Source organism: Vicugna pacos, chromosome 6 (genome assembly GCF_048564905.1).
Source record: "Vicugna pacos chromosome 6, VicPac4, whole genome shotgun sequence".
Lineage (NCBI taxonomy): Eukaryota > Metazoa > Chordata > Mammalia > Artiodactyla > Camelidae > Vicugna > Vicugna pacos.
Window position 1 is genome coordinate 93,144,595 of NC_132992.1, and position 26,206 is coordinate 93,170,800.

Genomic DNA, 26,206 nt, shown 5'->3' on the forward strand with positions numbered 1-26,206 from the left:
ACTCCATTTTTACAATTGCACCATTTTTCCTTTCTTTTTTTTCGTTTTTGTGAAATTTTGAATATGAAAGGACCAAAATTTTAGGCTGCCTGCTTCTTTTTTCTTAATTGAGATTTGTATGGAGATCACTGCAGACTCACATACATTGGTAAGAACAGAGGTCCGTGTGCCTTGTACCCAGTCTCCCCAGTGATGATGTCTTGCAAAACAGCAGTACACGGTCACAGCCAAGCCGTCTGCTTTTTCGGGTTTTTTTAATTGTGGTGAAATCACATATATAAGATTTACCATCAGCGGCATGTAGGACGTCGGCAGTGCTGTGCGGCCTTCGTCACTGTCTAGCTCCGGAACGTTTTCACCATCCCCTGAGGAAACCCTGTAGCCAGCAGCAGTCACTCCGCATGCCTCCCTGCCCTGCCCCGGCAGCTGCTCGTCTGCTTTCTCTCTGTGTGGATTTTCCTCTCTGGGACGCTTCCTGTAATCGGAGTCATACAGTACGTGGCCTTTCATGGTTGGCCTCTCACTTAGCATCATGTTGTTGTTTTTTTAACACTTTTTTATTGAGTTATAGTCATTTTACAATGTTGTGTCAAATTCCAGTGTAGAGCAGTTTTTCAGTTATATATGAACATATATACATTCATTGTCACATATTTTTTCACTGTGAGCTACCACAAGATCTTGTATATATTTCCCTGTGCTACACAGTATAATCATGTTTATCTATTCTACATATGCCTGTCAGTATCTACAAATTTTGAACTCCCAGTCTGTCCCTTCCCACCCCCTCCCCCTTGGCAACCACAAATTTGTATTCTGTGTCTATGAATCTGTTTCTGTTTTGTGTTTTTTTTTCTTTTCAGATTCCACATATGAGCGATCTCATATGGTATTTTTCTTTCTCTCTCTGGCTTACTTCACTTAGAATGACATTCTCCAGGAGCATCCATGTTGCTGCAAATGGTGTTATGTTGTCAGTTTTTGTGGCTGAGTAGTATTCCGTTGTATAAGTATACCACATCTTCTTTATTCAGTCATCTGTTGATGGGACATTTAGGCTGTTCCCATGTCTTGGCTACTGTAAATAGTGCTTAGCATCATGTTTTTGAGGTTCATCCACGTGGTGTCAGCATCACTACTTCGTCCATTTTTACTGCTGAGTGATACTCCGTTGTATGGACAGACCGCGTTGTGTTTATCCAGGCATCAGCTGGTGGTCGTTTGGGTTGTTCCCACTTTCTGGCTGTTGTGAAGAACGCTGCTCTGAACATTCATGTAGCTGCTGTTTGAACCTCTGTTCCCGTTGTTTTGGTAAACATCTAGGAGTAGAATTTCTGGGTCACACAGTCATTCTGTGTTTAACCCTTCGGGAACTGGCAGACTGTTTTCCACAGCCGCTGCAGCATTTCACAGCCCCAGCAACACTATATGAGAGTTCCTGTTCCTCCATAGATTCACCAACACTTACTTTCCATTTTCTTTTTTCTAGCCTCCCTTGTGGGTGTGATACGATATCTCGCTGTGGTTGGGGTTCGCATTTCCTGGGTGACTAATGATGTAGAGTGTCCTCCATGTGCTTGTTGGCCATTTGTATGTCTTTGAAGAAATGTCTATTCAAGTCTTTTGCCCTTTTTTTTAGTTCAGTTTGTCTTTTTGTTGTAAGTTTTAAGAGTTCTCTTTATGCTAAGAGGGGAGGGTATAGCTCAGTGGTAGAGTGCATGCTTAGTAAAAGCACTGGGTTCAATCCCCAGGACCTCCATTAAACAAACAAACAAACAAACCTGATTATCTCCTCCCCCCAAAAAAACAAAAATAAAAAATAAAGAATTAGGCAAAAGTCTTAAAAAAAAATTCTTTGTTCTGGATACTAGACCCTTATATATGACTTGGGTTATCTTTTCGCTTTCTTTACAGTGTCCTTTGATGTACAAAAGCTTCTAATTTCCGTGGAGTCCAATTTAGCTTTTTTCTTGTTGTTGCTTGTACTTTTGGTGCTATAGCCAAGAAACCGTTGCCAGATTTAGCTCTTATATTTATTTTTGATCCTTTTCAAGTTAATTTTGTGTACGTGTGAGGTGAGAGCCCAGCCTCCTTCTTTTACACGTGTGCTGCCCAGTTGTACCAGCACCATTTGTTGAAAAGACTGTTCTTTTCTCATTGAGTGACCTTGGCAACCTTGTCAAAAATCACTTGACTATAGGGGTTTATTTCTCAGCTCTCAGTTCTACTCCATTTACATGTCTGTCCCTCTGCCAGTGCCGTCCTGTTTGGTTATTGCAGCTTTGTAGTAGTTTTGAACTCAGGAAGCATGAGTCTTCCAACTGTGTTCTTTCTCAAAATTGTTTTGGCTGTTTGAGGCTCCTTACAACTCCATATGAAATAGAGGATCAGCTTCTCCATTTCTGTTAAGTTGCCAGGTGGGCTTTTGCTTGGGGTGCATTGAAATCTGTAGATGGTTTGGGTGGCGTCGCCTGCTTCCTGACCGTGGTGCAGAGCACTTCCACAGAAAGTGGCCCGCAGACCGGCTGAGTCAGAATCACCTGAAGAGTTTGTTTAAAAGGTCGTTTCTGGGCTCCAGCCACAGAATCTGATGTGGACAGTCTGGCTCCGAGCCCAGGAACGTTCCATTTTAACAAGGTCCCCCGACGGGCCCCAGGACTCTGAGGTGTGAGAACTCCTGGCCCTCCCGTCTTCCCCTCGTCCCTCTGGAGGGGCCTTGGGATCAGCAAGAGCAGGCTTCCTAGTCTGAAGGTGGCCAGTTGGTGTGCAGGGTACTCTGCACAGCTGCTTCCTGTCCAAGCTCTCTGTCCTTCTGGCCGACCTGTCAGATCACTGGGACTTGTTCCAGGCAACCCTTGTGAAGCAGCACTTCTTGGGCCGTGTTCAGGAGCCCCGGGGTGGCTGACGTCTGTGGACGCCTTGCCACCCCAGGCAGGTGCCTGTCTTGCCATCCTGCCTCTGCGCAATCCCTTTTCTCCCAGAGGCCGGGTGCTGTGCCCATCTCACCTCCACTGAGGCTGGGAGCTCCTTTTGTTCATCGCATCTTTTGTTTTTTACCACCTGTCCTTGGATACATCTCCAGAACTCTCTCTCTGAACACTTTGGCTGGGAGCTCCTTTTGTTCATCGCATCTTTTGTTTTTTACCACCTGTCCTTGGATACATCTCCAGAACTCTCTCTCTGAACACCTCTGATCTCAGAGCCTGGATCCCAGCAGACCGCCCTGTCATCCACTGACGAGACAGACTTTGTGCGTGGTGCGGCCCAGGTTCAGCCTCTTCGGTGCCTCCCCTCACTCCCCGGTGCCTCCCCTGCCCACCTTCTGCTCCTGGTTCATTCTGTTCACCCCTCAGCCTCACTCCAGCCGACACCCCCTTGGGCAGCCCTCCCTGACCCCCTGGTCTGATGCCCATCAGATGCTCCCAGGTCACCTCTTTCTTCACCTGTAGCTCCTGTTACCTGCTGCAGTCTTACAGATCCTTGTGTGACTCTCTGAGCCACGGCGTGCCTCTCACCAGACTTTAAAATCCAGGAGTCAGGAAAATGGATCCCCAGCGCCCAGCACAGTGCCTGGCGCGAGGTCGATGCCCCAGGAAACATCTGGTGGGTGGGTAGGTGGATGATGTGCGGGTGGGTGATGGGTGGATGATGACGGTTGGGATGAGTGAGGACAGGTGGGTGATGGATGAATGAACGGGCAGGTGGCTGAGCCAGGAGTCCTCCCATTGTGTGTCAGGGCCTGGGGGTGGGCTCGGGCCAGGCCAGGCGGGCACCTCCAGATGGGCCCTTCACAGCATGGGGCTGGCAGAGGGATGAGGACATCGTAGGAGACAGCAGGACTTAAATGACACCCTGTTCTCAGTACCTGATGTCACTCATGAGGCCACCGTGGGCCAGACACGTGCCCGGCTCTTGACCCCAGGTTCTGGTGTGGACTTGAAGAGGCCTGGGTGGAAGGGTGTCATCTCCCGTCCGGGAGCCGCCGGAGCAGGGCTGGGCCGGGCCGCTGCCTCCTCGCCTGCCCCTGTTTCCCAAGATGCTCACAGCAGCCCCGCACAGCCGACTGGGCCCTCGGCCTGCTCCCCTTCTGTGTACGGAGCAGAGCAGGGGAGGTGCTCGGAGCGTGGGTGGAGACGCCCGCCACGCCAGACACCCACCTCAACCCCGTCCTGGGCCGCCCACCCACCCTTCATACAGCCCTCCGGCCAGTTCACACACCTTCTCCCTGTGGACCCCCTGCCACTACACTCACAACGCCAACAACTTTTTTTGTGGTTTTTACTTTTATAATTTTTAAAATTAAACTTTCATTTTGAAAAACTTCACCCCAACAGAAAACTTACAGGCAGATTTCAAGAAACTCCCGTAGACCCTTCACCCAGATTCACCCACTGCTAGCACTTGGCCACGTGTGCTTTCTCTCCGAGCCTGAAGCTGTGAGGACCCTCGGAGGCCAGGCCCCTTTCCCCAACCCCGGATCCTTCAGGAGTGTTTCCCCGCCTTCCCTTCCCCTGCCACCCCTCCTGCTGTCACCAACCGTCACCGCCCGTACACAGCTGCCCTCCTGGCCCGGGACCCCGCGGGTCTGCTCCCCATGTCCCTACCTTTTGACATCTGGCCCATCTCCGCCTGTGTCCCCCCAGACCTGCGGCCACTGAAGACTTGGGGCTGCCTGTTTGGTGGGAGGCTCCCGGTCTGGGTCTGCCGGGCGTCTCTGTCCCTGCAAGGCTGCGCTGGGGACAGGCCTGGGCCCCTGCCACTCTTGCTGTGCCTCCGCCCCGCACCAGGCTGACGCGGACTCCCCACACCTCCAGCCTTGCCCTCTCCAAAAATAATGTGTCTCTGCCTTCTTCCTGCTGCCAGCCCGCCGGGGTCACCTTGGTCAGCGTCCACTCCAGCCCCAACGACCAGATGCTGTGGGCCCTGGACAGCAGGTGGAACGTGCACGTCCGCACCGGGATCACTGAGGAGATGCCTGTGGGGACCAACTGGGAGCACGTGCCAGGTAGGGACACCAGGCCAGCTGGGCTCAGGGGCCATGCAGCTGCCGGCATGGCCACAGCCATGGCTGGACTAGTCTCAGGCTCTGCTGAGGCAGATGACAGCAAGTGTCTGTCTCGTTCCCAGTGTAGGGACCCAGCCCCGTGTCCTGGGGGGGATGATCATCTCTGGTCCACCTGGACCTCCCCACCCCGGTCTTGGGCTCTCGGCGGCCTTGCCCTCAGCTCCCGCTCCGAGCCAGCCCGGAGCAGGGCGCTGTCCCCTTGGGGACTCTGGTTGACAGGCACACAGGCTGGCAGGAGGGCTGGACCGTCCCTTCTGCGTCCGGGTCTGAGGACAGGCGATTGCCCTGCTTGTCTGCAGGCTTGCAGGCCTGCCAGCTGGCCCTGAGCACCAGGACCGTGTGGGCCCGCTGCCCCAGCGGGGACCTCGCGCGGCGGTATGGTGTCACCGACAAGAACCCTGCTGGAGACTACTGGAAGAAAGTCCCTGGCAGTGTGACATGCTTCACAGGCAGGTGCTGGGCCCTGTGCGCTTGGGACTCCCTGGGCCATGTTGGGGAGCTCCTGGGGGGCTGCTTCTGCTGGGCTTGCTCCCAAACAGGAGCCCAGGGCAAGGCCTCCTCTGGGGTCACAGCTGTGGGGGGGGGCCCAGCGCCCAGCCAGCCAGGGTATCCCAGGAGGAGGACAGGGTGCCAGGCCACCCACTTTAAAGCTGAGGAAACTGAGGCACAGACTGGGGGTGGCATGTCCAGGGCCCCACAGCTAGAAAGTGCCACGTCCAGACATGGAGCTCAGGCCCCTGACCACCTCTGCTCTCTTCCCGGGCTGGGTGATCCATGAGCACGTGGCTGGCTCTTGTCCCCGCAGTGACCTCGTCAGATGAGCTGTGGGCAGTGGGCCCCCCCGGCTACCTCCTCCAGCGGCTGACAAGGACTTTCAGCCACTTGCACGGTGCCCCGAGCAGCCACACCACCACCTCCCACCCCGACGACCTAGAGGACGAGTGGGAGGTAATTTGAAGGAGCCCTCGGGAGGGACCCGAGCCTCGAATGGTGGACACGGTCGGCTCTGAGTTGCTCTCTCTTGGACACACCTTGTCAGCTCTCGTCTGGACACGTCCAGCCAGGTCGGCCACCTCACGCTTGCTCTCATCCTTGTTCGTTTCCATCTCGTTCCAGCACCCACGGCCTCAGCAGAGTGGCCCGGAGCCACAAGGCCCCTGTGCTCTTGCTGAGGTTGTCCCCACGGGGACAGTGGCTGCTGCCCGTGTTCCACAGCCACCCCTCCTCGCTGACTACTCCAGGTCCCACCACAGGTGGGACACGTCAGAGCTGGGTCAGGGGCCACCCTGGGAGCCACGACAGGTAGCCATGTTAGTAGCTCCAAGGCATACGGAACCGAAGGTCAGTGCTGTCCACCCGCTGACTGTGTTAACGATGGCTTCGTCTCTGCGCAGGGTCCCTCCACCTCCTCTCTGAGTAGCAGGTCCCAGCATGCATTCCACGCTGGACATGCCAGATGGGAAACCAAGGCTGTGTTTGAGAGGTGGGGTGCTGACTGTGCCAGGACAGAGAACACACACTCACAACTCCCGCACACGCGCCACACACACCCTCCCTGCCCACTCACGCGTGGGCCATGCTCGCCTCCCTGAGAGCACACCTCAGCCAAGACAACAAAGGCCAGTGGATGGACGGAACCAGAGTGTGCGCACGTGTCCGAGGCAGGGCCGGCGCAGGGCGGTGCGGTCGGGCCCGGGGCCCCGGCTGGGCCATGGCTGAGGGATGTCTTCAGCGTGGTTTCTCAGCCAGTGCTGCTGGTGGGCGTCATAGAATCCAGAAGCGCCCTCCTAGGATGAATCTACTGATTATTGCCTTTTTTGTTTGTTGTATTACAAACCTACATACGATACCTCATTTGAAATCAAATCTTACCAATTTAGGAGAGAAATGTATTTTCCAAAATGAGTGGAAGGCCTTTCACTGCTTCCCGCGGTCGATCCTGAGCCCGCACTGTTCTCAGCTGCAGCTTCAGGGAGGGTGGGCACCCGCTCCGCGTGTCCTCGGAGCGCAGGGCAGTCGTGGGGCCTGCCTGCTGACTCCGAGAGGGAGCCGGGCCCTGTCGGCAGGCTGCTGGGTTGATGCAAGGTTGAAACGGGCGCCTGTCTTGGTTGGTTGCTGTGGCCACGTCAGACCCCAGTCCATCCTGGGGCTTGGCCTGCAGTGCCCGCCCCTCACTGGCATCTGAGCTGTCAAGAGTCCACGCCCAGCCCGTGTCCCACCCTGAGCCCACCTCCCCTCCCTCCCGGAGGCAGCCCCGCGGGAGGATGCCAGCCTAGCTGCTTTTTTTAGCGGCCCGCGGCCCAGGGCCCAGTCACTCGATGCCTGTTTTCTACTGAGTGAGCGTATCCCGGAGCCCCCAGGCCACAGGTGAAGAGTGATAAAATATGTTCTCTGACAGGACCCAGCAGCCACGAAGATGGAGGTTTTCCAGGTCTAAATGAGGACAAGGTCTTACTTCACACTTCACTTTTATAGAATCCTTTTTTAAAAAGTTCGGTGACAGCAGAGGCCACCACAGGCCGCGGTGGCGCCTCTTCTGCGGACGTCGTGCCTTGCCCGGCGCCTGCCCGATGCCGCGCTCTCCCACACCCGCGGGACCTAGTGCAATTAAACCCAAGCCGAGTCTGACACTTGTAAACCGTTATAGCTTCAGTGCTTTGTGCCGTTTGCTTCCTGGTTTTCATTTCTAATTGTGCTTTGAGACAGTGCAATAAACTAGACTTTTCCAAGCCTAGCTGAGTCTGCTGTCTGAGCGACGAAGGCTGGCGTTCCCACTTGTGCTGGGGAGAGCCTGCTGGTCGCGTCTGCCAGCCCAGACCCCCTGTCAAGAGGGGCGGGTGGATATAACTTCGTGACCAGCTTGCCCAGGAGGCTTCCTGGGAGAAAGTCACTCCAGAGGTAGACGCACCTGGTGGCCCCTGGGAAGGACACCCTGAGGTGAGGCGGAGCACAGGGCAGTGTCCTCCCGGAGGCCCTTGGAGGTCACTTTAGGGGCCCAAGACCTGGGCCTGTCTCTGCTCATGACACAGAACCAGATTCCAGAAGTGCCTCGTGAAACAAACTTGCGGGAAAAGATCACATTTGTGAAACCGCAGGACATCCCAGAACAGGAAATGACCTGGACAAGAAACGTCAAGACCCAAGTCAAGAGGTGGCCAAGCTTTACAGAAGACTTCCGAGAAAGCGTGCGTCAGAAGGGCATGCTCGACGATCCTGGCGGGAGACCCTGTCCACTGTGCAGGGACGTCAGTCCTTTCCAAGGGAGTGGGTGGGTCTCACTCAGTTTGTCAAAATCCTCACTGGGATTTGTTTTGTTAGGGGAGGCAGGGAGGGAACCCTGAAACCATGTTCGTGCCACAGACACCCCCTTGACTGCACCAGACGTGCTCCAAGGGGCTCACGCATGCAGCCACATCCTCACAGGGCCCGAGGCATAAGTACTGTTTCCCCAGTGAGACTCAGAGAGGTTAAGTGACTTGCTCAAGGCAACACCGGGAGTGCATTGGGGAGCCCAGCTGGGTAGGTAGGCTGTCCGCTGCCACCTCACTGTCTGGGGAAGGAGAAACATAAGAATTGCCAAGAGTGACAGCCGGCCAGCGAATGAAGGATGGCGTGGATGGACGGGCCAGTGACATCAAGCCGCCCAGTGAGGCCCCCGGGGAGCCAGCACCGCGGTGAGGGGACAGGAGGGCAACTTCACAACTGATGTGGACCACTCCTGAGTCATCTAGAGAAAATATTCATCGGATTAAAGGATCTTAAAATGAGGGGCAAAAAACAGTATCTGATTTCTGGAAGGCAAGCAGTTTTCTAAACTCAGAAGTGACGGGGAAAGCCAGAAAATGGTATATAGATTTGATTTCTTCAAAAATATAAAGATGCTGTAAATTAAAAACTCCACATAAAATTAAGAGTGTAAATAACCACAATGAGTAGGAGGAACACCTAAGATGTGTGTGGATGGAGGAGGGGACGGTCGCTGCTTCATGAACACCGGGCAGATGGAGCAGGTCAGGAGCCACTGCTGGCACATCCCTTCCGGGAGAATCACCATCGGCCTGCAGCGGCCTTTCAGCCGTCCCCCCACGAACCCCTACTTCCAGAAACCTATCCTCAAGAGCAAACCCTAGTTGTACAGCACAGCATCATTTGTAATTGTGAAACACTAAGACCAGCCAGCATTTGGGAGCATTTCTCCAGTGAAACAGCGTGCAGCTGTTAAAAAGCCTGTGTCCTCCTGGAGGAAATGTGTTCGGGGCAGTCTGTGACATAATTTTATCTTATTAACGTTAATCTCTCGGGTGTGGTTTTGCAGCAGATCATCTAGAGGGAGATACTGCAGATGCACTTACTCTGCTGTAATCACTTCTGGTGGGTTTGACATTTTTCATAATTCCAGGGGCACAGGAGGGGCAGAAAGACACTACACAGGCAGCTGGTCACCGTGTCTGCCTGTAACGTATACCTTTTTGTATCTTTTGAATTTGAGCCATGTAAATGTATTATTTATTCCAGAAATAAAATTCCCAGTTTAAAGGCTCAGTCCTCTCTAACAGTAACTCTCTGTCTCATCAACACTAGCTGCATCAAGCATCACTAACACAAAGGCTTCTTAAAAATCGTATTTACAGAGTGTTTTACAATATACGGAAATGCTTATGCTACAGGAAGTTTTTAACTCTAAATCTGATCTAATGGCACATATGTAGAAAATATGCACAGAAAAAAATGGAAGAAAATACACCAAAACGCTAGTAGTGCCTGTCTGGGTGCCGGGTGCTGGCAGGGAGCCAGCCCCTTCCTTTGGGAGCCACACGCTGGGGCGAGCAGGGGCCCTGCCACACCCTGACCTGGGTTTCTCTGCAGTCTGTGCGACCACGAGCGGGAACTCTGTAAGCAGAAAAATCACAGAGATAGAAATCTCTTATCTTCGTCTCTATCTTGAGTGGGATGGTGGCTGCACTTGTGATGACATTGGTCATAACTCCTCAAGCCACACACTTAAAGCTTGTGTGTTTATTATGCGTCTCGTCAGCTACATCTTACTGTCAAACCCGGCAGGACAGACCCAGCCGCTGCGGGGCAGAGCTTTCTCAGCCTCACTCCTCCCGAAACAGGCTTGGTCCTGCCCCTCCTCCCCTGACCGTGCTGGTTTCCCTCCTTCGACTCCCAGGAAACATTCTTGTTGTGAACAGAGTTGGGGGTAACTTAGGAAAGTGGTCTCAGTACAGAATTTTAAAGTTGAAGAAACTGAGAAGAAAGGAAATCAGCGGGAGAATCGAGGTAGTACAGAAGAGGTGCAGCGAGGCCCCGGCACAGGGTCATGTCACCACGGCCAAAGTTGGCAGAGTGGGGCCCCTTGCCCGCCTGCGCCTCCCCCGGCCCCCTGGACAGCACAGGCACAAGGTCACCATACAGGAGCGCCCCTGTTCTCTATGGGTCTGGGATGCAGAGATCCTGGCCCCTCAGCCCTCCCCAACAGTGGGTTACCAGGCCCCGGGGTGGGCATGGGGAGGGCAGTAGTGGCCACAGTCAGGTTTTCCTTAGCAAGGTTGGTGGGATGAACGAACAAACCAACTAACAAGCTTCGTCCCAAAGACGTGGGCCTTGTTCCGGGCAGAGCCGTTGCCTCTGAGAAGCCATCAAGGCCACCTGCCAACAACAGCTAAGAGCTGAGTCGCCTGGCTGGCTGCGGCTCTCCCCAGGCCTCCTGCTCATTGCCAGGGTTACCATGCTGATGGGGAGGCCCCAACATCCTCTGGGGCTGGACGGCCCAGGGGGCGATAAGCTGAGGCCTGGCCCCGCCACACCCCACCCCAGGCCAGCAGCAGCCACCAGATAACCCCGAGGCTTCTCCACCCTGCACCGTGGCCCTCAGTTCTCTGCTCTCCTTGACGCCTGGGGTGCCCAAGCCAGGTGTTCCCAGTGAGATTCAGTGGGAGCCGTGCCCAGAATCAGGACCCGCTCGGCTGCCACAGGGCTGCCGCTGCCTTCCCCCACCCCATCCAGCCACAGGACACCAGGGGCTGATGCCCCAGCTGCCCTCCCACCCCTCCAAGGTATAGGGGCCCCTGGACCTGTGCTCCGGCTGGGCACCTGGACCCCTGCTCTGGTGCCCACAATCCCTCCTGCCAGGATCCTGCCCCGCACTCCAGGACCAGCCCAGGTGCAGCCTCCTGCTTGCCCAACAGTGTTCCCAAGGCCTGTTGGGGAGCTCCCCCATCCCTGCATCACCCCATCCCCAGCCAAGGGGGCTCAAAAGAGATTGTCACCAAAGGGGCAGCTATAGGTCCAGAGGAGAAGTGAAGGGAAGCCCTGGGCCTTGGGCCAGGAAGGCTGACCCCAAAGAGGATAGAGCTAGGACTAGGGAGAAGTCTGCATGCCCAGGTCTCCCATCAGGTGCCTGTCAGGTGCCCGGGCTCTTTCTAGACAGAAGCTGCTGGGACACGAGGGCACCAAGGGTTCCCCACACCTCCCCCTGCCCAAACCCCAGGAGCCACTGCAACCTGCTGCTCCAGGCCACCCTAGTCTCCACTTATCTCCAAAGGAAATGTGCCCTCCCCTAACAGTGCATGCCTGTATGAGGACCTGGGACCGCCCCCCTTCCGAGGAACCAGGAACTCCTGATGCCCTAAGTTTTAAGCTCTAAGAGATGGCAGTATCCACTGTCCCCGTGTCGAGGCTCAAAGAGGCTATTTAACTGGGCCAGGACACACAGCAGGAAGGCACCCTCATTCTCACCTGGTATCTAGGGCCAGCCACTGGGCTGTACACCCCTCCCCCACCCCTCCTCCCCACTCTGTGCACCCACACACAATTCCCAGGAAGAGGTCACATCCTTTTCAAGGCAGGTAGGGAGCTTGGAGATGATCTAAAACTCTTTGAAAACATGGGGACACAAGCCCAAGGCATCCTGAGAGTGGGTGGCAGGTGCAGACCAGAACCAGGCCCCCCTGGCAAGACATTCCTGCTGCCCAGGCCCCTTCCATACCGTCCAACTTACAGCCCACCACCCCGGACTCTGCCTTGGCCACCCAAAGCCTCTACATCCCCAGGCACGCTCCTGCCACAGACACTGGGGGCAGGGTGGGCCGCGGGTGTCCCCAGCCAGGCGGTCACTCTTCACCGGGCAGATCTTTAGCCCTCTGCTCCTGGCAGAACATCATGGCCCTCCGGCCCATGCCGGCGCGGGTTGAATTTCACAGCCCAGCAGAATCCCCAGGCAGGCCCGCCTGGCCATCCTCCCTGATCCCAAGGCTCCTCAGGGCACAGACCCAGCTTTTCATACAGCCCTTTGTCCTAAAGGATCATGGTGCATCCGGTAATAAGTCTCCATCTTCAAAACCTTCCTGCAGAAACCAGCTGTACTGGCTGAGGCAAGAGGGCTTGCCCACAGGGTAATGCGGCCACCCAGTCACCCACAGACACAACTTTCCACCTGTCAGGGGCTGGGTAGACAGGGTGGGCCTGGAGGAAGACACATCTAATTCTACCTGAGGAAAGGTTGGAGCTGGGCCCAGGGGCCTAAGGCAGCAGGAACCCCAGTCGACCAGGAAGAGCAAAAGGGGCCACAGGGACAAGTCCAGGCCTGGGCTGGTTTGGGTGGAGGGAGTCCCAGTGATACCCAAGGAGGAGCAGGTGGCCAATCTGGGACAGAAGGTGGGGGTGGGGGGAATGACAAGGAGGCACAGCCTGGGTCCTGCCTCCCCTACTACAGCGAGGCAGGCCTTGCTGCCTGCCGTGGTCTCAGGACCTGAGTTCAAGCCCCACAGGGGCGTTTACAAGGCCCTACATGCTGACTGGGCAGAGGACCTCCACCTAACACCTACAGGACACTTCTCTTAGCCTCCAGGCCTTTGCACAAGCTGTCCTCCAGCTTTGACACGGCAGTCCACCCCCTGCACCTGCCCAATTCCTACACAGCTCAGCAGTCACTTCCTCTGGGACATCTTCCCAGAGGCTCTTAATCAAGATGGGAGGCGGGTCCTCACCCCCATCAGGGTCTGGGCAGTGAGCTCAGGGCAGCGCCTGGCTCTCAAGAATCCCAAGATCCAACAACCCCGCTCCACAGGGCGGAGATGGGGAGCTGAGCCCCGCTGGATCCAGAAAACTGCAGCTGGGGGCCCACTTTCCCCTCCTGGCCTGGCCCACCCCATGCATGCAACAGACGAAGCAGAGATTCTGCTGTACAGAGAACAATATATGTAAAGTGCTGGGTACAATGCTCTGAAAAATAGTATTCTCCAAAAATCCAGTGCCCAGGGTGGCCCCGTGGTCTAGCCCTTGCCCGTGAGGTCCAGTGGCTGCAGGAAGGGTGGCAGCGGCAGCTCGTCCAGGGCCTCGGGGAAGCGGCCGGGGGAGATGGCGGTGACCAGCACCTGCATGGCGCGAGCGAAGAGCGACGGCGGCGCCAGGCCCGCCAGCCACTGGAACTTGTCCTCGCCCAGCAGCCGCTGCCAGCGCGGCCGGTCGCCCAGCAGTTCGCGGCGGGCCGGGCCGGAGGCATCGGCAGGCGTGTACAGCGCCAGCAGGTCGAGCAGCAGCAGGCGGCGCTGGCGAGGCTCCCCGGGCGCAGGTGCCCCGGCAGCAGGGGTGGCCCCGGCGTCGCGGCCCAGCTGGCGCAGCAGCAGTTCTAGTGGCGTGAGGCCACCGCCGTCGCGCAGGCTGGGCGAGGCGCCGTGACCGAGCAGCAGGAAGAGGCACTCAGGGCGTGCCAGCTCGCAGGCCACATGCAGCGACGTGCCGCCTCCCTCCACGCGGCTGCAGCCGCGCCGGTCGAGCAAGCGCGCGCGCTCCTCGGCCGGGAAGTCGCGCACGGTGCGCAGGATGCGACGCAGGATGCCCACGCGGTTGTAGCGCACGGCCAGCGCCACGTGCGGCCCGGGCGCGGCGCAGCAGCGGAAGCCGGCGCTGGGCGGAGCCAGCGCGCGCCGCGGGAACGTGGCCAGCAGGTAGTGCGCGTACGCCTGGTGGTCGTGCACGAGCGCGTAGAGCAGCGCCTCGGACGGCGAGTAGGCGGCGGCGCGCCCGCGCTCGTCCCAGTGGAAGGCCTCGCTGGCGCGCATGTCCTCCAGCAGCCACACCGGCAGCAGGTCGCGCACTGCCTGGTAGAAGGCGAACGACGACTTGCGGCACTGCTTCTGCGCCTGCGAGCGCGCTGCGCCCGCGCCCTCGGGCCCGCCGTCCGCGCCGCTCCCGGGCCGCCGCGCGTCCCACGGCATGCTGGCAGCGAGTGCCTCTCGGCCTCAAGGCATGGGACTGGGGTCGACCACCTGCGGGCGGAGGGGAATCAAAGTGAGTGTCCAGGGCCTCCCGTCCAACCCTCACTCAGCCCTACCCATCCGGGCCTCTCGTGCCTGCCTCCAGCCTCCGGCCCGGCCTTCCAGTCACTCCTCACAGCTCCCTTCTCTCAGAAGGGAGAGAGGCCCAGAACCACCTCCCACATCTTTGATCTTAGCTGCACCTGATCTCCCTCTCTGAACCTGTTCTCTGGTATCTCTGCTAAAAATGCCCTTCCCTGCCCCTGCCCTCACAGCCCCACCTACCGTCAAGGCCACACTGAAACTCCACATCGCCCTCCCTCCAGCCCAGGAGCCCACCGAAGAGTTCCTGCTCCCACCTGGGAAAGGTGCATCCAAACACAAGTAAGGAAAGGCCAGGTAAGGGGCTAGAAAAGCTGCATCCCACATCTCAAGCTGAGCCAAATCCTTTTCGTAGCCCAGGCTCCCTGTCCCCAACCCCACCTAAACTTGACCCTGTCCTCTGACCCCCAGGCCAGGCAGAGGCAGAGCTGTAGACTCAGACCTACCTGTTTAGTGCACCGCGATCACCTAGTTTTGTGTAGGTAGTTTATCACTTTCCTTTTCTGAGCCTCAGCTTCCTCATCTGAATAAGAAAGGGGGAAATGCAGGCTGTGAGCCACAGCAGGGAGTGGGGGCCTCTAGCCTTCCACCCAAATATGTTTACTGGAGGTCCCCACGCCAAGCTCCTGGGAGGAGGCAGGAAGATAAGGTCCACCTAGAGACTGGTGTGTACAACACTTCACATTCTGCAAATCCCCTCCAGGTCTGCTACCTCTCTTAATCTTCCCAACTACTAGAAGAAGCAGGTACTGTCATCCCATTTTCCAGCATGGGTCAAACTTGTCCAAGGTCAGTTAGCAAGTCATGGTAGAGCCAGTTCCAGAACCCAGATCTCCTACCTCCTATTTCGGGCTCATTCCAGAACCTGAGGGGCCCCCAAACACACAGGGAACCCAGCTTGAGCCTAACCTTGCCTTCTGAGTCCCCTGCCCCAAACTGAGCCTGGCCTCCAACTCCAAGCCCCGGCCCAAGCTTCCTACTGTCTTTTTTTCAAGGGTTAAACCCTTGGTCATAGGGGCCTGGGTTAGCGGACAGGCTGCGTCCACACACACTGGGTAACTAAGTTACAGAGAGGGGCAGGGTGTGGGTGGACTGGAGCCACAGTGCCCCTTTTGGGGACACTGTGACTGGAACAGCCCCCCACGCCTGGGCCTCTGTGCCCCGGGTGTACCCTGTGTCCACACAGGGTTACGTAAAGTTGGGCCGTCCCACGTCACTGGGCAGCGAGTCACGGTCGCGGCTCCCTGAATGGGGGGTTGGGCCACCGAGGGCAGGGCCGCGCGCCCAGGGCATCCCGCCACCTCCACCCCGTCCCCTCCCGGCGGCACGGCCGTACCTCGGGCGGCCACGGGGGCAAGGCCACGGGGTCTGCGAGAGGGTGGCGGCCAGCGAGGGCTGCACCTGCGTGCGCGTGTGTCCAGGGGTGATGAGAGGTGCGGCGGCCAGGAAAACAGCGCCCGGGGCGGGGGCTGCAAGCCAAGCCGACGGAGGAAGGGGGACTCACCTTGGGGGTTGGCGGGGCCGCGGGCCTGGCGTCCCCGCCCCCGCTGCGGGCCAGAGCGCGTGCTGTCCCCTCGCAGGTAGGCGCGCAGGCGAAGATCCCAGGACGGACGGGAGGGAGGGAGTCGCCGCCGCCCGCGCCCGCCGCAGCCGCGCTCTGAGCCGCCGCGGCCCGATCGCTGGGCGGCGGTGCCGGCGCCGGCGGCGGGCGGGCGGGCGGGCGGCGGGCGGCGCAGTGCGGCCCCGGCCGGGCAGGACCGCGGGGCCGCCCGCCGCTACCATTGGCCCGCGCTGCCGGCCCCCGCCGCCGCCCATTGGCCGCTGCTCTGCACCATTGTTACGTCACCTGCCGGCGGGCGGGGCGCCCGGCGGGACCCGCGGAAAAGTTGGGAGAAACTTGAGGGCGCGAGGGGGCGGGGCCGGGATTGGAGCAAGCGGGGCGGGGCTCCCGGAAACCCGAGCTGCGGGCCAGGAAAGGCTGCCGGTCCCGGCAGCCGGCGACCGGCTCTGGGAAGGGCCCCGGGGCCCAGCCTGCGGTGCCGCCGCCCAGTGGGAGTCTGAGCGCGCGAGTAGACGCCCGGGCCCCGCCAAGCGTGAATTTGCTCTCGCCGCATGAGTCATATTCCAGGTCACCTTTGCACTGACCATCTGTGACCTTGGGGAAGACGTCCTCAGGGACTCTTTCTGAGACTGTAGCTGGAGGGGTCAAGGGGTAGGAGCTTTGACCCCTAAGGGCCTCGGCTGCGCTCTCCCCGGCCAGGGTCCAGGCATCTCCAGCCCCTACTCCAAGCTGACTTTACCAGGGAATTATGGATAAATGGCTGCAGATAGCCATTTATGAGTGCCTGCTGTGTGCCAGTCTCTGTGCTAAACATGCTTGATCTCACTGCATCTCCACAACCGGTAGTGGTAGGAATTATGACCCCCAATTCACCGGCCAGAAAACGGGCTCACAAGGAAGTGATCCCCAAGTGAGGAGCGGCCAGGACCGAGGCTGCAGGCTTTTCTTTCTTTTCTTCAGACCTTTGTAGTGGTTAGGACCTCAGCCACCCCAGCCTCCCCACAAGGGGGCCAACTGTGGAGCACACACATGCTGAGACCACCAAATACCGGCACCCAAAGTGCTGACACTTCAAAGCAAGGTGGCCTTGCAGCCCCTACCGTACGGCTCAGGGGGTCCACCAGCAGATCTACAGAAATCAGTCATCGGCCAGGGTTGGGGTACAGGGAGCCCTGGGCTAGGAATCCAGGCTCCACCTCTGCCTTGCGTCAGCTTTGGTCCCCTCCATGCTTTAGTCCTCAGTTTCCCTACAGTTTCTCCCACCTTTCCAGTTCTGGATGTCCTGAGTATGATGGGGGTGGGGGCAACGCGAATGGAAATCCTGGGGTTGACACTTGGCCTTTGGAGCCCCCAGACCCTGGGAGACAACCTGGGGTGGCAGGTAGTGTCCCAGGTAAACTACCTGTGGCTCAAGACTCTGCCACCTTGCCCCCATGTTCCCACTTTACTCTTCAAGGGCTGTGGTTGAGACCTCACACCATCTCCATGGCTACCAGTGGAATGAGGTGACAGGGCCCGGGCTGTGGGGCGCAGCTGGCCTCGGGGCGGGTATCTCTCCACCTGAGTCCCCTCTGCTTCCCCCTTCGACTTGCCCTCCTCACTCCTCACTGGGTTTCCCGAAGGCCTCTCTCAGAATCAAGTCTAACCCTGTTTCTCCATTGCTTAGAAGCTTCCCATGGAAACAGATTTAGCCAGAAAGACCAGGTGGGGCAGAGGAAAGGCATTCCTGGGCCGGACACAGCTGGAGCAAAGGTCTGGAAGTGACAGAAGGAGGCTGCAGAGGTCAGTCGGGAGGGGCTGGGAAGCATGGAGTCTTGAATGCCAGGACAAGGAGCTTGGGACTGTCCCCAGGACCTGGAGGTGGGGATAGAGGGAGTTTGGAAGTTAGTAAATAATTTCAGGCATACAAAATAATAATAAAAACAACAACAATAAAAATTTACTATGCCTGGGAGCCTACGAGGAGAAATCTGTAGGCCAACGTGCCTGTCCTGGACCCCAGCCACTTTCCCACAGTGGTGGCTCACACTGTAACACTGCATTGAGGCACTGTCCTCTGTCACTCTCAGCAGCCTGCCTTTTTCTCGCAAGGTCACTTGTAGACTTACCCTCTAGGGTACATGCTGCTCTGGTTCACACGTCATCTCTGCTGGGGAGTCTTCTGCTGGTGAAAGCTGTCCCCTGTGCCCAGCACATGTGTGGTCTCCCAGGCTGCTGCAGCCACCCTGCCCATGTCTCCTTCGGGCTATGGTGGGGTCAGGGGCCCCAAATGAAGCAGCATCATATGCCAGGTGGCTGCCCTGCAAGGCTGTGAATAGATTGTGAAGGGGCAGTTTCCTCCTGGAGGGAGGATGTACTTGGGTGGGATGTGAAGGGCTGCAGGGCAGTGTGGGGGATTGGGTGGAGGAGGGCGGCTCAATTCCCAGAGAGACTACGGCAGCCTGGGGGTAGAGGGACTGCCCTGCTCAGGTCCTGATGCCACCAGGGCAGGGGGTGCTCACCAGCATAGCCTTCTAAGGTCTAAGGCTTTGACCTTTGACCCATCATATTCCCACTGAGATCTGTTCCAAGACACACTCCCCTCTCTCCTGGGAGAGCTGGTCCCACCACAGCAGGCATCTGTGTGCGCCCAGGTAGGGGTGTAGTTGGTGAGGCCAGAGAGATGTAGGGGGCGGGGGCTGCAGATACAGAAGGACCACACAGGTCAGTGGGAGGACTCGGCTCTGCGCACGGCTCTGCGCAGAGGCTGGCTCCGGTTTTCTCAGGCTCCCCCTGGCTGCTGGGAACAAACCGCACAGGGAGAAGGTGGAAGCCCACCAGTAGCCAACTGGCCTGGGAAGGGGTGGTGAAGCCGAGGAGCGGCATGGAGGTCACTGGAGAGAAGCAGCTGGATTCTGTGTAGATTCTGATCAATGGAGTGGGAGTGAGAGGGAAGGAACAGTTTAGAATGCCTCCCAGGTTGGACTGAGCTTGTGGAAGAATGGGGAGGAGCAGGGGGCGGGGCATCCGTGAAGATGCATGTCAGCCACGTTGGGGTGTCCATGGCAACGGGAGGTTGAGGGAGAAGCCTGGGCTGGTGATAACAGCTAGGGGTCATGGGAAAGAAAAGACATTGAAAGCAGGACACCAGGGAGACAGAAGAGTGAAGTCATAGAGGTGGGGCACGTAGGGGTGGGGAGAGGAGGACAGGGTAGGAGGTGGGGAGAGGCCCCTGGAGATTGAGAGGGCACAGGGCTCCCGGAAGCCAAGGGGTCCCAGGAGAAGGGAGTGGTCGGCCAGCACACGTGCCACCAGCGGGTCAGGAGGATTTGGCTGCATATAGGTCATGGTGCCCTTTAGGAAAGGTCATGGGACCGCAGGAGGAGCCTGTTGGAGAGGAGAGTTGGGGCAGGGACTAGAGACAGCTGCATCAGGGAGCAGAGGAAGGGGGGCTGGAGATTAGTGGGGTTAAAGAATGAAAGGGGAAATTATACACATGGGAGCATGTGTGTATGTGTGCCTGTGCAGCATGCTGTGTATGTGGGCGTGTGCACATGTGTCCATGCACCGTGTGCTGCATCTTACACGTGTGTGCATGTGTGCAGTGCACCAATGGACCAAAACACTGATGCAGGAAAGACCTGTGAAGCCGTGACCTTGTGGCCCGCCACACATGGAGGGGAGTTCTTATTAGGGGTCAGAGTGTTGGGCAGGGTGAGAGCTCAAGTAAAGGTGAGCCTGAGAGGTCAACTCTGAAGGCTTCTATTTTCAAGGTTATCCACTGAGAGTGAGACGGGTGGACGACAAGGCTTGAGGAGAGGGATTCATTGACCACAGGGAGATCCTCCCTGATCTGAGCCCCAGCGGCCCCCAGCCAGGCCCAGAGAGCTTGTCCTTAGAGCAGGGAAGGACGTGGCAGATGGCTGGGGCCTGGGAGCACAGCTCTGGGTATGCACTGCAGGTAGAGAGGAGGGCAGGGAACTTCCTGGGGGAGGAGGCTGGCGCCAAACATGCTGGATTCTAATCAGCTACTCACCAGCTGTGGGACTTTGGGAGAGTAACTCCACCTTTCTGAACTCCAGTCTCTTATCTATGAAATGAGTCAGGTGGATTCAAAAGAGGATCTCAAAAGGAGGGTGTTCCAGGGGACAGGACTGGGCTCTGGCTCCCAAGATGTCATTTGTCTTCACCTAGTTTTGATCAGTGCTGGCATCTCAAACTGAGCTTTGAAGGATGGGTTGGATGGGACGGAGAGTTTAGTGGTAGAGCTTGAGCCCAACCGCAGAGGTGGGGACAAGCCCAGCCCCCAGGAGGGGGTGGGGGGCTGGAGTGGGGAGGAGCAAGCCCGTGGTGCAGAGCCTTGGAGGCCAGGTGGGTTTGGCCTGGCACAGCCAGGTGTTGGAAGGGCAGGACCCAGGTGAGGTAGGAGCCAGCTGGGGGATGTCCTCACCCTCTTACCTGGTCCTGTCCACTTCCTGTACTGGTCTTGCCCAGTAGCAAAGGAGTGACATTCAGAATGCATAAGGGGCTCTTACAACCAGTTAGAAAGATGAACCCAGGAAAACAGGCAAGGAGTATGAATAGGCAATTCATATGTTAGCCAAAACACACATGAAGATACTCAGCTTTGTAAGAAAGCAGCCAATGTACACCCTTGCGTTTTGCCTACTGGCATAAACCAAGGAGACTGAAAACAACCTGTGCTGGCAAGGGTAGGGGTCAGGCCCTCGCTGTCACACAGAAGAGGGGAGGCCACCGAAGGCCCCACCAGCAGGGAAAATGCTTCTGCTCTTGAATCTGGCAGTTTCTTCTGCAGGTGTCTCATCCCAGGTACTTACTGGCCCAAGTGCCAAGCTCCATGTCCGGTGCTCACTGCTATGATTTTTGTTCACTTGCTTAATTCTTTAAAGTTTTATGAAAGAATTCAACCTTAATTTTACAGGCAGACCTCAGAGATATTGCAGGTTCCGCTTCAGACCACCACAATAAAGCAAATAACACAATAAAGTGAGTCACATGAACTTTTTTTGTTTCCCAGTGCATATGAATGTTATATTTACACTCTACTGTAGTCTATTAAGTGTGCAATAGTATATGTCTGAAAAAATGTACGTATCTTAGGTAAAAAATATTTTGCTAAAAAATTCCAAGTATCATCTGAACCTTCAGCTAGTGGTAGTGGTAACATCAAAGGTCACTGGTCCCAGATCATCATAACAAATATTACAACAATGAAAAATCTGGAAATATTACAAGAATGACCAGAATGTGACACAGAGACATGAAGTGAGCAAATGCTGTTGGAAAATGGTGCCGATAGACTTGCTTGACGCAGGGTTGCCACAAAACTTCAATTTGAGAAAAATGCAAGGTCTGTGAAGCACAATAAATCAAAGTGCAGTAAAGTGAAGTCTGCCTGTTTGTTTAAAAGATATCTTTTGTTTACTTAGTTTTAGAATAGGTAGCACATTCTTTTTGTTTGTTTGCTTTGGGGGGACATAATTAGGTTTACTTATTATTTTTAGAGGAACTACTGAGGATTGAAGCCAGGAGCTCCAGCATGCTAAGCATGCGCTCTGCCGCTTGACCTATACCCCCTCCACTGCCTGCATATTTTATTTCTAACTATTTCATAGTTACTCCTTTGAAGAGAATACAGGTTAACTACCAGCTATTAAGGAGGTAGGGTCACTGTAGCGTTTTTAATAATGAAAACCTGGAAACCAGCTAGGTGACCATCCAAAGGGGAACACTGAAAAGAATCATGATGCAGCCTTCCCAGCTGTGATTTTTGCAGCCTTCCTTTTCTGGCTGGTGGAGAGGACCCTTTGTAGGCCTGGAACCGGGGGAGCATCTTCCTCACAGGCCGGGACCGTGCTCCTCTCCATCCTCCACCCAACGAGACCATCTCAGTGGCATCTCGAAGTCCAGGTAGGATCCCTGGAACCAGCCATATCTGAAGACTCAGGCTTTCTCGTTAAATGAGTCTGTGAATTCTCTTTTTGGCTTAGGTCAGCTAGAGATGGGTTTATCACTTGAAAAAGTCCTGACTCAGAGTATTTGCTGGGAACAGTCCCCGCCAGTGTAATTATAATAGTGTCCCCTTCACTCTCAACTGGTCCTGGTTCAGGAGGTAAATCATACTACGGCTGCCGCCCACATGACTAAAGCACACACCAGGAGGTATCACACAGCCACAGGCAAGAATCAAGAGCAGAGTTTCCTCATCTGCCAAGTGGAGATAAGAGTTGGCCACAGAAAGCCACCCTGAGAAGTCACTGAGTTCCTGCAGGACACGGCTGTCCCTTGCACAGAGCTGCCCTCAATACCTGAGCTGCTAGGATTCATTTTCAACATTTCAACAGAACAATGTTAGAAGGAAAAACAGACGTATTGTTTTAAAAACACCAGAAGCCACACACTGACCCGTGGAGGGCAGGGCCCCCTGGGGACAGTGTCACCTGGGAGGCGGAGGGGGAGGGGGAAGGAGCACATAGTTCCTTCTCTGTACGTTCTGTATGCTTTGGGTCTTTCATGAGGAGCACATGTTCAAATACTATCTGTGTAACTAAGGTAAGTTTTAAAGAGGCAGGTCCCCCTGCAAAATGCCTCCTCACAGCCACCATCCCACGGACTTGCCTGCTGAGGTCAGTCGAATTGTCAGCCCACTCTTACAGGGAGGGAGGCTGGAGCTCTATGAAGAGGCAGGGCTTTGCCCACAGGGTTGGGGCCTCTAAGCTTCATCCCAGCCTAGGAAGGGAAGGCTTTGGTTTCGGGAGCGCCAAACTCCGCGTGCCAGGCTCCTCTGTGACAGCTGACGTGACAGCTGACGACAGCCCTGCGAGGCCTCTCTCCTGCTGGCTGGAGGGGGCGCGCTCCACGCTGGGTCCGGACGGTGGGCTGGGGTCAGATGGTCAGCCAGCCCTGCTGAGCAGAGTCACTCAGCAAACAAGCCCCTGGGGCCTGCTCTGAGGACGAGAGGTGAGCGGACAGGAGAGGCTTCCTGAAGGAGGAGCCACCTGCACCCCTCATATCGCCCCAAGGGGTCTGTGTCCAAAGCCCCTGGGCCCACCCCTTCTCACCACTCCAGCCCACCTCCCAGGTCCAGGCTGCCCCGGACTGACCCTCCAGGCTCCAGCTTCAGCCCCAGCCTGTTGCAGCCTGAGGGGGATCCTGTCAAAACCAAGTCAGCTCAGCCCCTCTTCTGCTGAGAGTCCTCCCTGTTCAAAGGTGCTCCCCATCTAAGTCAAAAACTCTGCTCTGCCTCAAGGCCAGAAGCCTTCATATTCCACTGGGAACCTTGGCCTTCAGGCCTCAGGGCCGTGGCTCATGCTGTTCCCTCTGCCTGGACTGCCGGTCCCCAGAAGTCCACACTGACTCATTTCAGGTGTCTCCTGGCTAAAGGAGCTTGCCTTGCCCAGTCTCTCTAGGCCCCCACCACAGCCTCCTGCACTCCTGGGGGGTTCTCCTCTGTCAGCCCGCAGGGTGGGGCCTGCCTGTCCCTGAGGGAGGATAGTAGGTGCCCCATAAATGCTGATGACTAAGTGGAGAAGGAGTCAATCAGGCTGGGTGGGTGGGGTCAGGGCGAGCTGGGAAATAGGGAGCAGGCATGGGTGGAGGCCAAGCAGGCCTGGTCACCGCACAGAGAGTCGGGGCCAGTCCTGATGCCCACGGCACCCCACAGGGCTGGGAGCAGGAAGTATATGATTCATCCCTATTGCGCCAGAGTCCCAGGCACCAGGGAGCCTGGAGCACAAGAGGGCACTCAGCAGTGGCCCAGCCCACATCCTGGCCAGAGCAGCTCAGGAGCCTGCAGGATTCAGAGCTGGCTCCACCTGGAGGGGTGGAAACCAGCTCAGGCAGGAGCAAGAAGCGCGCCGGCGCCCTTGCCCTCTCCCTGACCTTCCCAGCATGATGGGGCTGGATTCCTGCCTGGCTTTGTGACCTTGAGCGCATCTCTGCCCCATGAGGCCTGGTAAACATCCCACGGGGCTCCAGAGAGGGAAGCCCCTCCTCGGCCAGGCCTCCGGCCGCCCTGGGAAAGGGCCGCTACCCTCTCACTGGACGACGAACACTCAGGGCCAGAGGGGTCCGCACAGTCCAGGTGGGCCGGGCCAAGGACATAGCCCGAACTGCGTCTGCACCTCGCGCTTTGCGTTCCACTGTCGCCTTCTGTAAACAGCCATGGTTTGCAGTGAAGTGAATCAGAAAAGGAAACTAAGGTTGGAGGGAAGGCCGGACCCTGTTCACGAAGTGTAATAGAAAAGAACAAATCTGACTCTGTATTAGATCTGTTTCTTTGGCTTTAATCCTATGCCCTGTGTTCTAGGCTTAGTCTTGCTAACTCTGCACTCACGTAAAGATAGCAAGTTGCAGAATGGAGGAGAACATTTGTTTTGCTGGAGGTTTGCAGGAGCACCAAGAGCTGGCAACCTGAACAGCTGGAAAACAAAGAATTCCTACACCAAGTTTGCAACAATCGAGCGCGCACACCCCCTCCCCGTGTTTTTTGTATAAAAGGAGCCTGTAGTTTGACTGGGGGAGGATGGGTCTCCAAGACATTAGTCTGCCGTTATCTCCGTCTGCTGGCTTTCCGAATAAAGTCGCTATTCTTTGCCCCAACACCCCGTCTCCCGATTTACTGGCCTGTTGTGGAGTGAGCAGAACGAGTCTGGCTCGGTAACAAGAGGATCCCTGATGATAGAAGTGGCCTCTGCGTGCCAGCAGCGCCCAGGAAACTCACCCTCCCAAGACCCCCGAGCAGTCGGGGCCTGGATCGCCGCGTTCTCACAGTCACTTTCAGGTGATGCAAAGGGAAACTGAGGTCCAGGGAGGTGGAGCCACTCGGCAACGGAGGGCTAGGGACACCAACTAAGCTTATGGGACTCATCATGTCCAGGGCTTGGGAGGGAGGTCCCCTTATTGGGCTCCGCCATGCAACCCCAGGCAGGAGAGGGCGAGGCACTGGTCGGAGCCTCTCTGGGCCCCGCCTCAGTTTCCCTTGGGCCAGAACTGTAAGAGGTGTCAGGTCTGGCCGCAACCGGCCCCCACCGCCCAGCGCGGGTCGACACCGCCCCCTGGCGGCCGGGCGTGTCACCACAGCCTGCATACAGTCACGGGGCCCAGCGAGGGTGCGGGACCAGGACGCCGGGTCACCAGGGGACAGGAGACAGCTGAGCGCCCGGCCCCCGGGGCGGTGTTCGCTGGCTTAGGTCTCCACCCACGGACAGCCCAACCAGCTCTCCACTCGCCATCTGGCCGCCGCAGGGCCCTTCTCACTCTGCGTCTCAGTCTTCGCCGTGGAATGGCCACAGTCGTGCCCACCCCTACGCCCCTGACCACTCGGCCGCGCCCTCGGGCTCCATCAAGCTGGCCTTCCTCTCCCAGGCCGGGTCCCCCAGGACGAGCGGCTCCTCCTTTCCTCGTGGGCGGGCCGCGGGCCTGCCGCTGCCCCATAGGCCCATCAGGAGCCCAGGGGCGTGGCAGGGGGCGCGCTGCCAGGGGCGGAGGGCGTGAGGAGCTGGCGGTGGGGTCCCGCCCCGGGTTCCCTCCTTTCCGCACCTCCCCGTCGTGGGGTGCCCCCCTTCCTGGGAGTCCTGGGACCCCGGCGGGGTGCAGGGTAGGGAAGGAAACTCCCCGAGCAGAAGAGGCCAGGGGGCTCTTCGGTTTCCGGTCCTCGAGGTGGGGACGTGCGCTGCCTCCTCTGCTCCCAGCTGGGAGGCAGCCACAAGGCCCCCAACCCGGGCTCTGCCCTCCAGCGCCTGCCGCGGCCTGCAGCCACAGTGGCCCCCAGGGACCCGCCCAAGCGCTTTGTACAGCCGTACCTTTCTCTCAGGGAGCAGAACTTCTTTCCCCCTAGCTGTTCCTCCACCTGGAATGCGGTACACCTGGCCTGTTCATGCAAGCGTCCTAGCTGCACCTCCTGGGGCGGGGCGGGGCGCGGGGAGGTTGTTCAACGTATCCAGGCCCATTTTCCAGACTGTTGACACTGAGACCACAGCGTTCTGAGAAGCTGGCCACAGGATGCCCAGCTGGGAGGGGCTGGCATTAACTTAGCTGTCATTTGTGATCCACTGCTGGCTCCCTCCCCCACCCCGCCACAGTGTCACTGCATCCCAAGCCTGTCCTCTACTCCCACTCTAGGGACCCCCAGGACATGCCTGGCAAAGCCCACTGAGGGTCCAGTACCATCCCCGGGGATTGGTCCCCTTACTCTGCCGACCTTTGTTTACTGCGGAG

At 57.3% G+C, this 26,206-nt stretch overlaps 2 protein-coding genes and 1 long non-coding RNA gene across 14 annotated transcripts in view; 1 reads left to right on the top strand and 2 right to left on the bottom strand.

Annotated features, from left to right (window-relative positions):
• The window catches only part of TECPR2 (tectonin beta-propeller repeat containing 2), an 82,645-nt gene extending 74,846 nt beyond the window's left edge, over nucleotides 1-7,799 (top strand). For 4 of the 9 annotated variants that reach the window (XM_072963754.1, XM_072963756.1, XM_072963757.1 and 1 more), the window contains exons 18-21: nucleotides 4,864-5,005; nucleotides 5,365-5,514; nucleotides 5,871-6,013; nucleotides 6,182-7,799. In XM_072963754.1, coding sequence (XP_072819855.1) covers nucleotides 4,864-5,005; nucleotides 5,365-5,514; nucleotides 5,871-6,013; nucleotides 6,182-6,481 — 735 coding nt within the window. In that variant the 3' untranslated portion in view covers nucleotides 6,482-7,799. Of the gene's footprint in view, nucleotides 1-4,863; nucleotides 5,006-5,364; nucleotides 5,519-5,870 lie in introns of all 9 variants that reach the window. The other 5 variants (XR_012073830.1, XM_072963759.1, XM_072963758.1 and 2 more) reach the window with 5 other exon arrangements.
• Nucleotides 7,800-13,244: 5,445 nt separating this feature from the next.
• ANKRD9 (ankyrin repeat domain 9) lies at nucleotides 13,245-16,147 on the bottom strand. Of its 4 annotated transcripts, none has more exons than XM_072963766.1 (3): nucleotides 15,932-16,147; nucleotides 14,874-14,950; nucleotides 13,245-14,337 (listed from the first exon to the last, which is right to left on the bottom strand). In XM_072963766.1, exon 3 carries the CDS (start codon nucleotides 14,284-14,286, stop codon nucleotides 13,342-13,344), a length of 945 nt encoding a protein of 314 aa, XP_072819867.1. In that variant the 5' UTR covers nucleotides 14,287-14,337; nucleotides 14,874-14,950; nucleotides 15,932-16,147; the 3' UTR covers nucleotides 13,245-13,341. The 4 variants fall into 4 exon arrangements, with proteins under 4 accessions (XP_072819867.1, XP_072819869.1, XP_072819868.1 ...); XM_072963768.1 differs by lacking the exon at nucleotides 15,932-16,147 and adding an exon at nucleotides 15,337-15,600; XM_072963767.1 differs by lacking the exon at nucleotides 15,932-16,147 and adding an exon at nucleotides 15,267-15,600.
• A 1,332-nt stretch (nucleotides 16,148-17,479) lies between these two features.
• On the bottom strand, nucleotides 17,480-25,849 carry LOC140697012 (uncharacterized). Its single transcript, XR_012073832.1, has 3 exons — nucleotides 25,792-25,849; nucleotides 18,097-18,296; nucleotides 17,480-17,842 (listed from the first exon to the last, which is right to left on the bottom strand). It is a non-coding gene; the product is annotated as an uncharacterized lncRNA (long non-coding RNA).
• Nucleotides 25,850-26,206: the final 357 nt, after the last annotated feature.

What these genes read in the sequence shown, in the direction of transcription:
- ANKRD9 (XM_072963766.1), bottom strand. Translation starts at nt 14,286, where the DNA reads ATGCCGTGGGACGCGCGGCGGCCCGGGAGCGGCGCGGACGGCGGGCCC.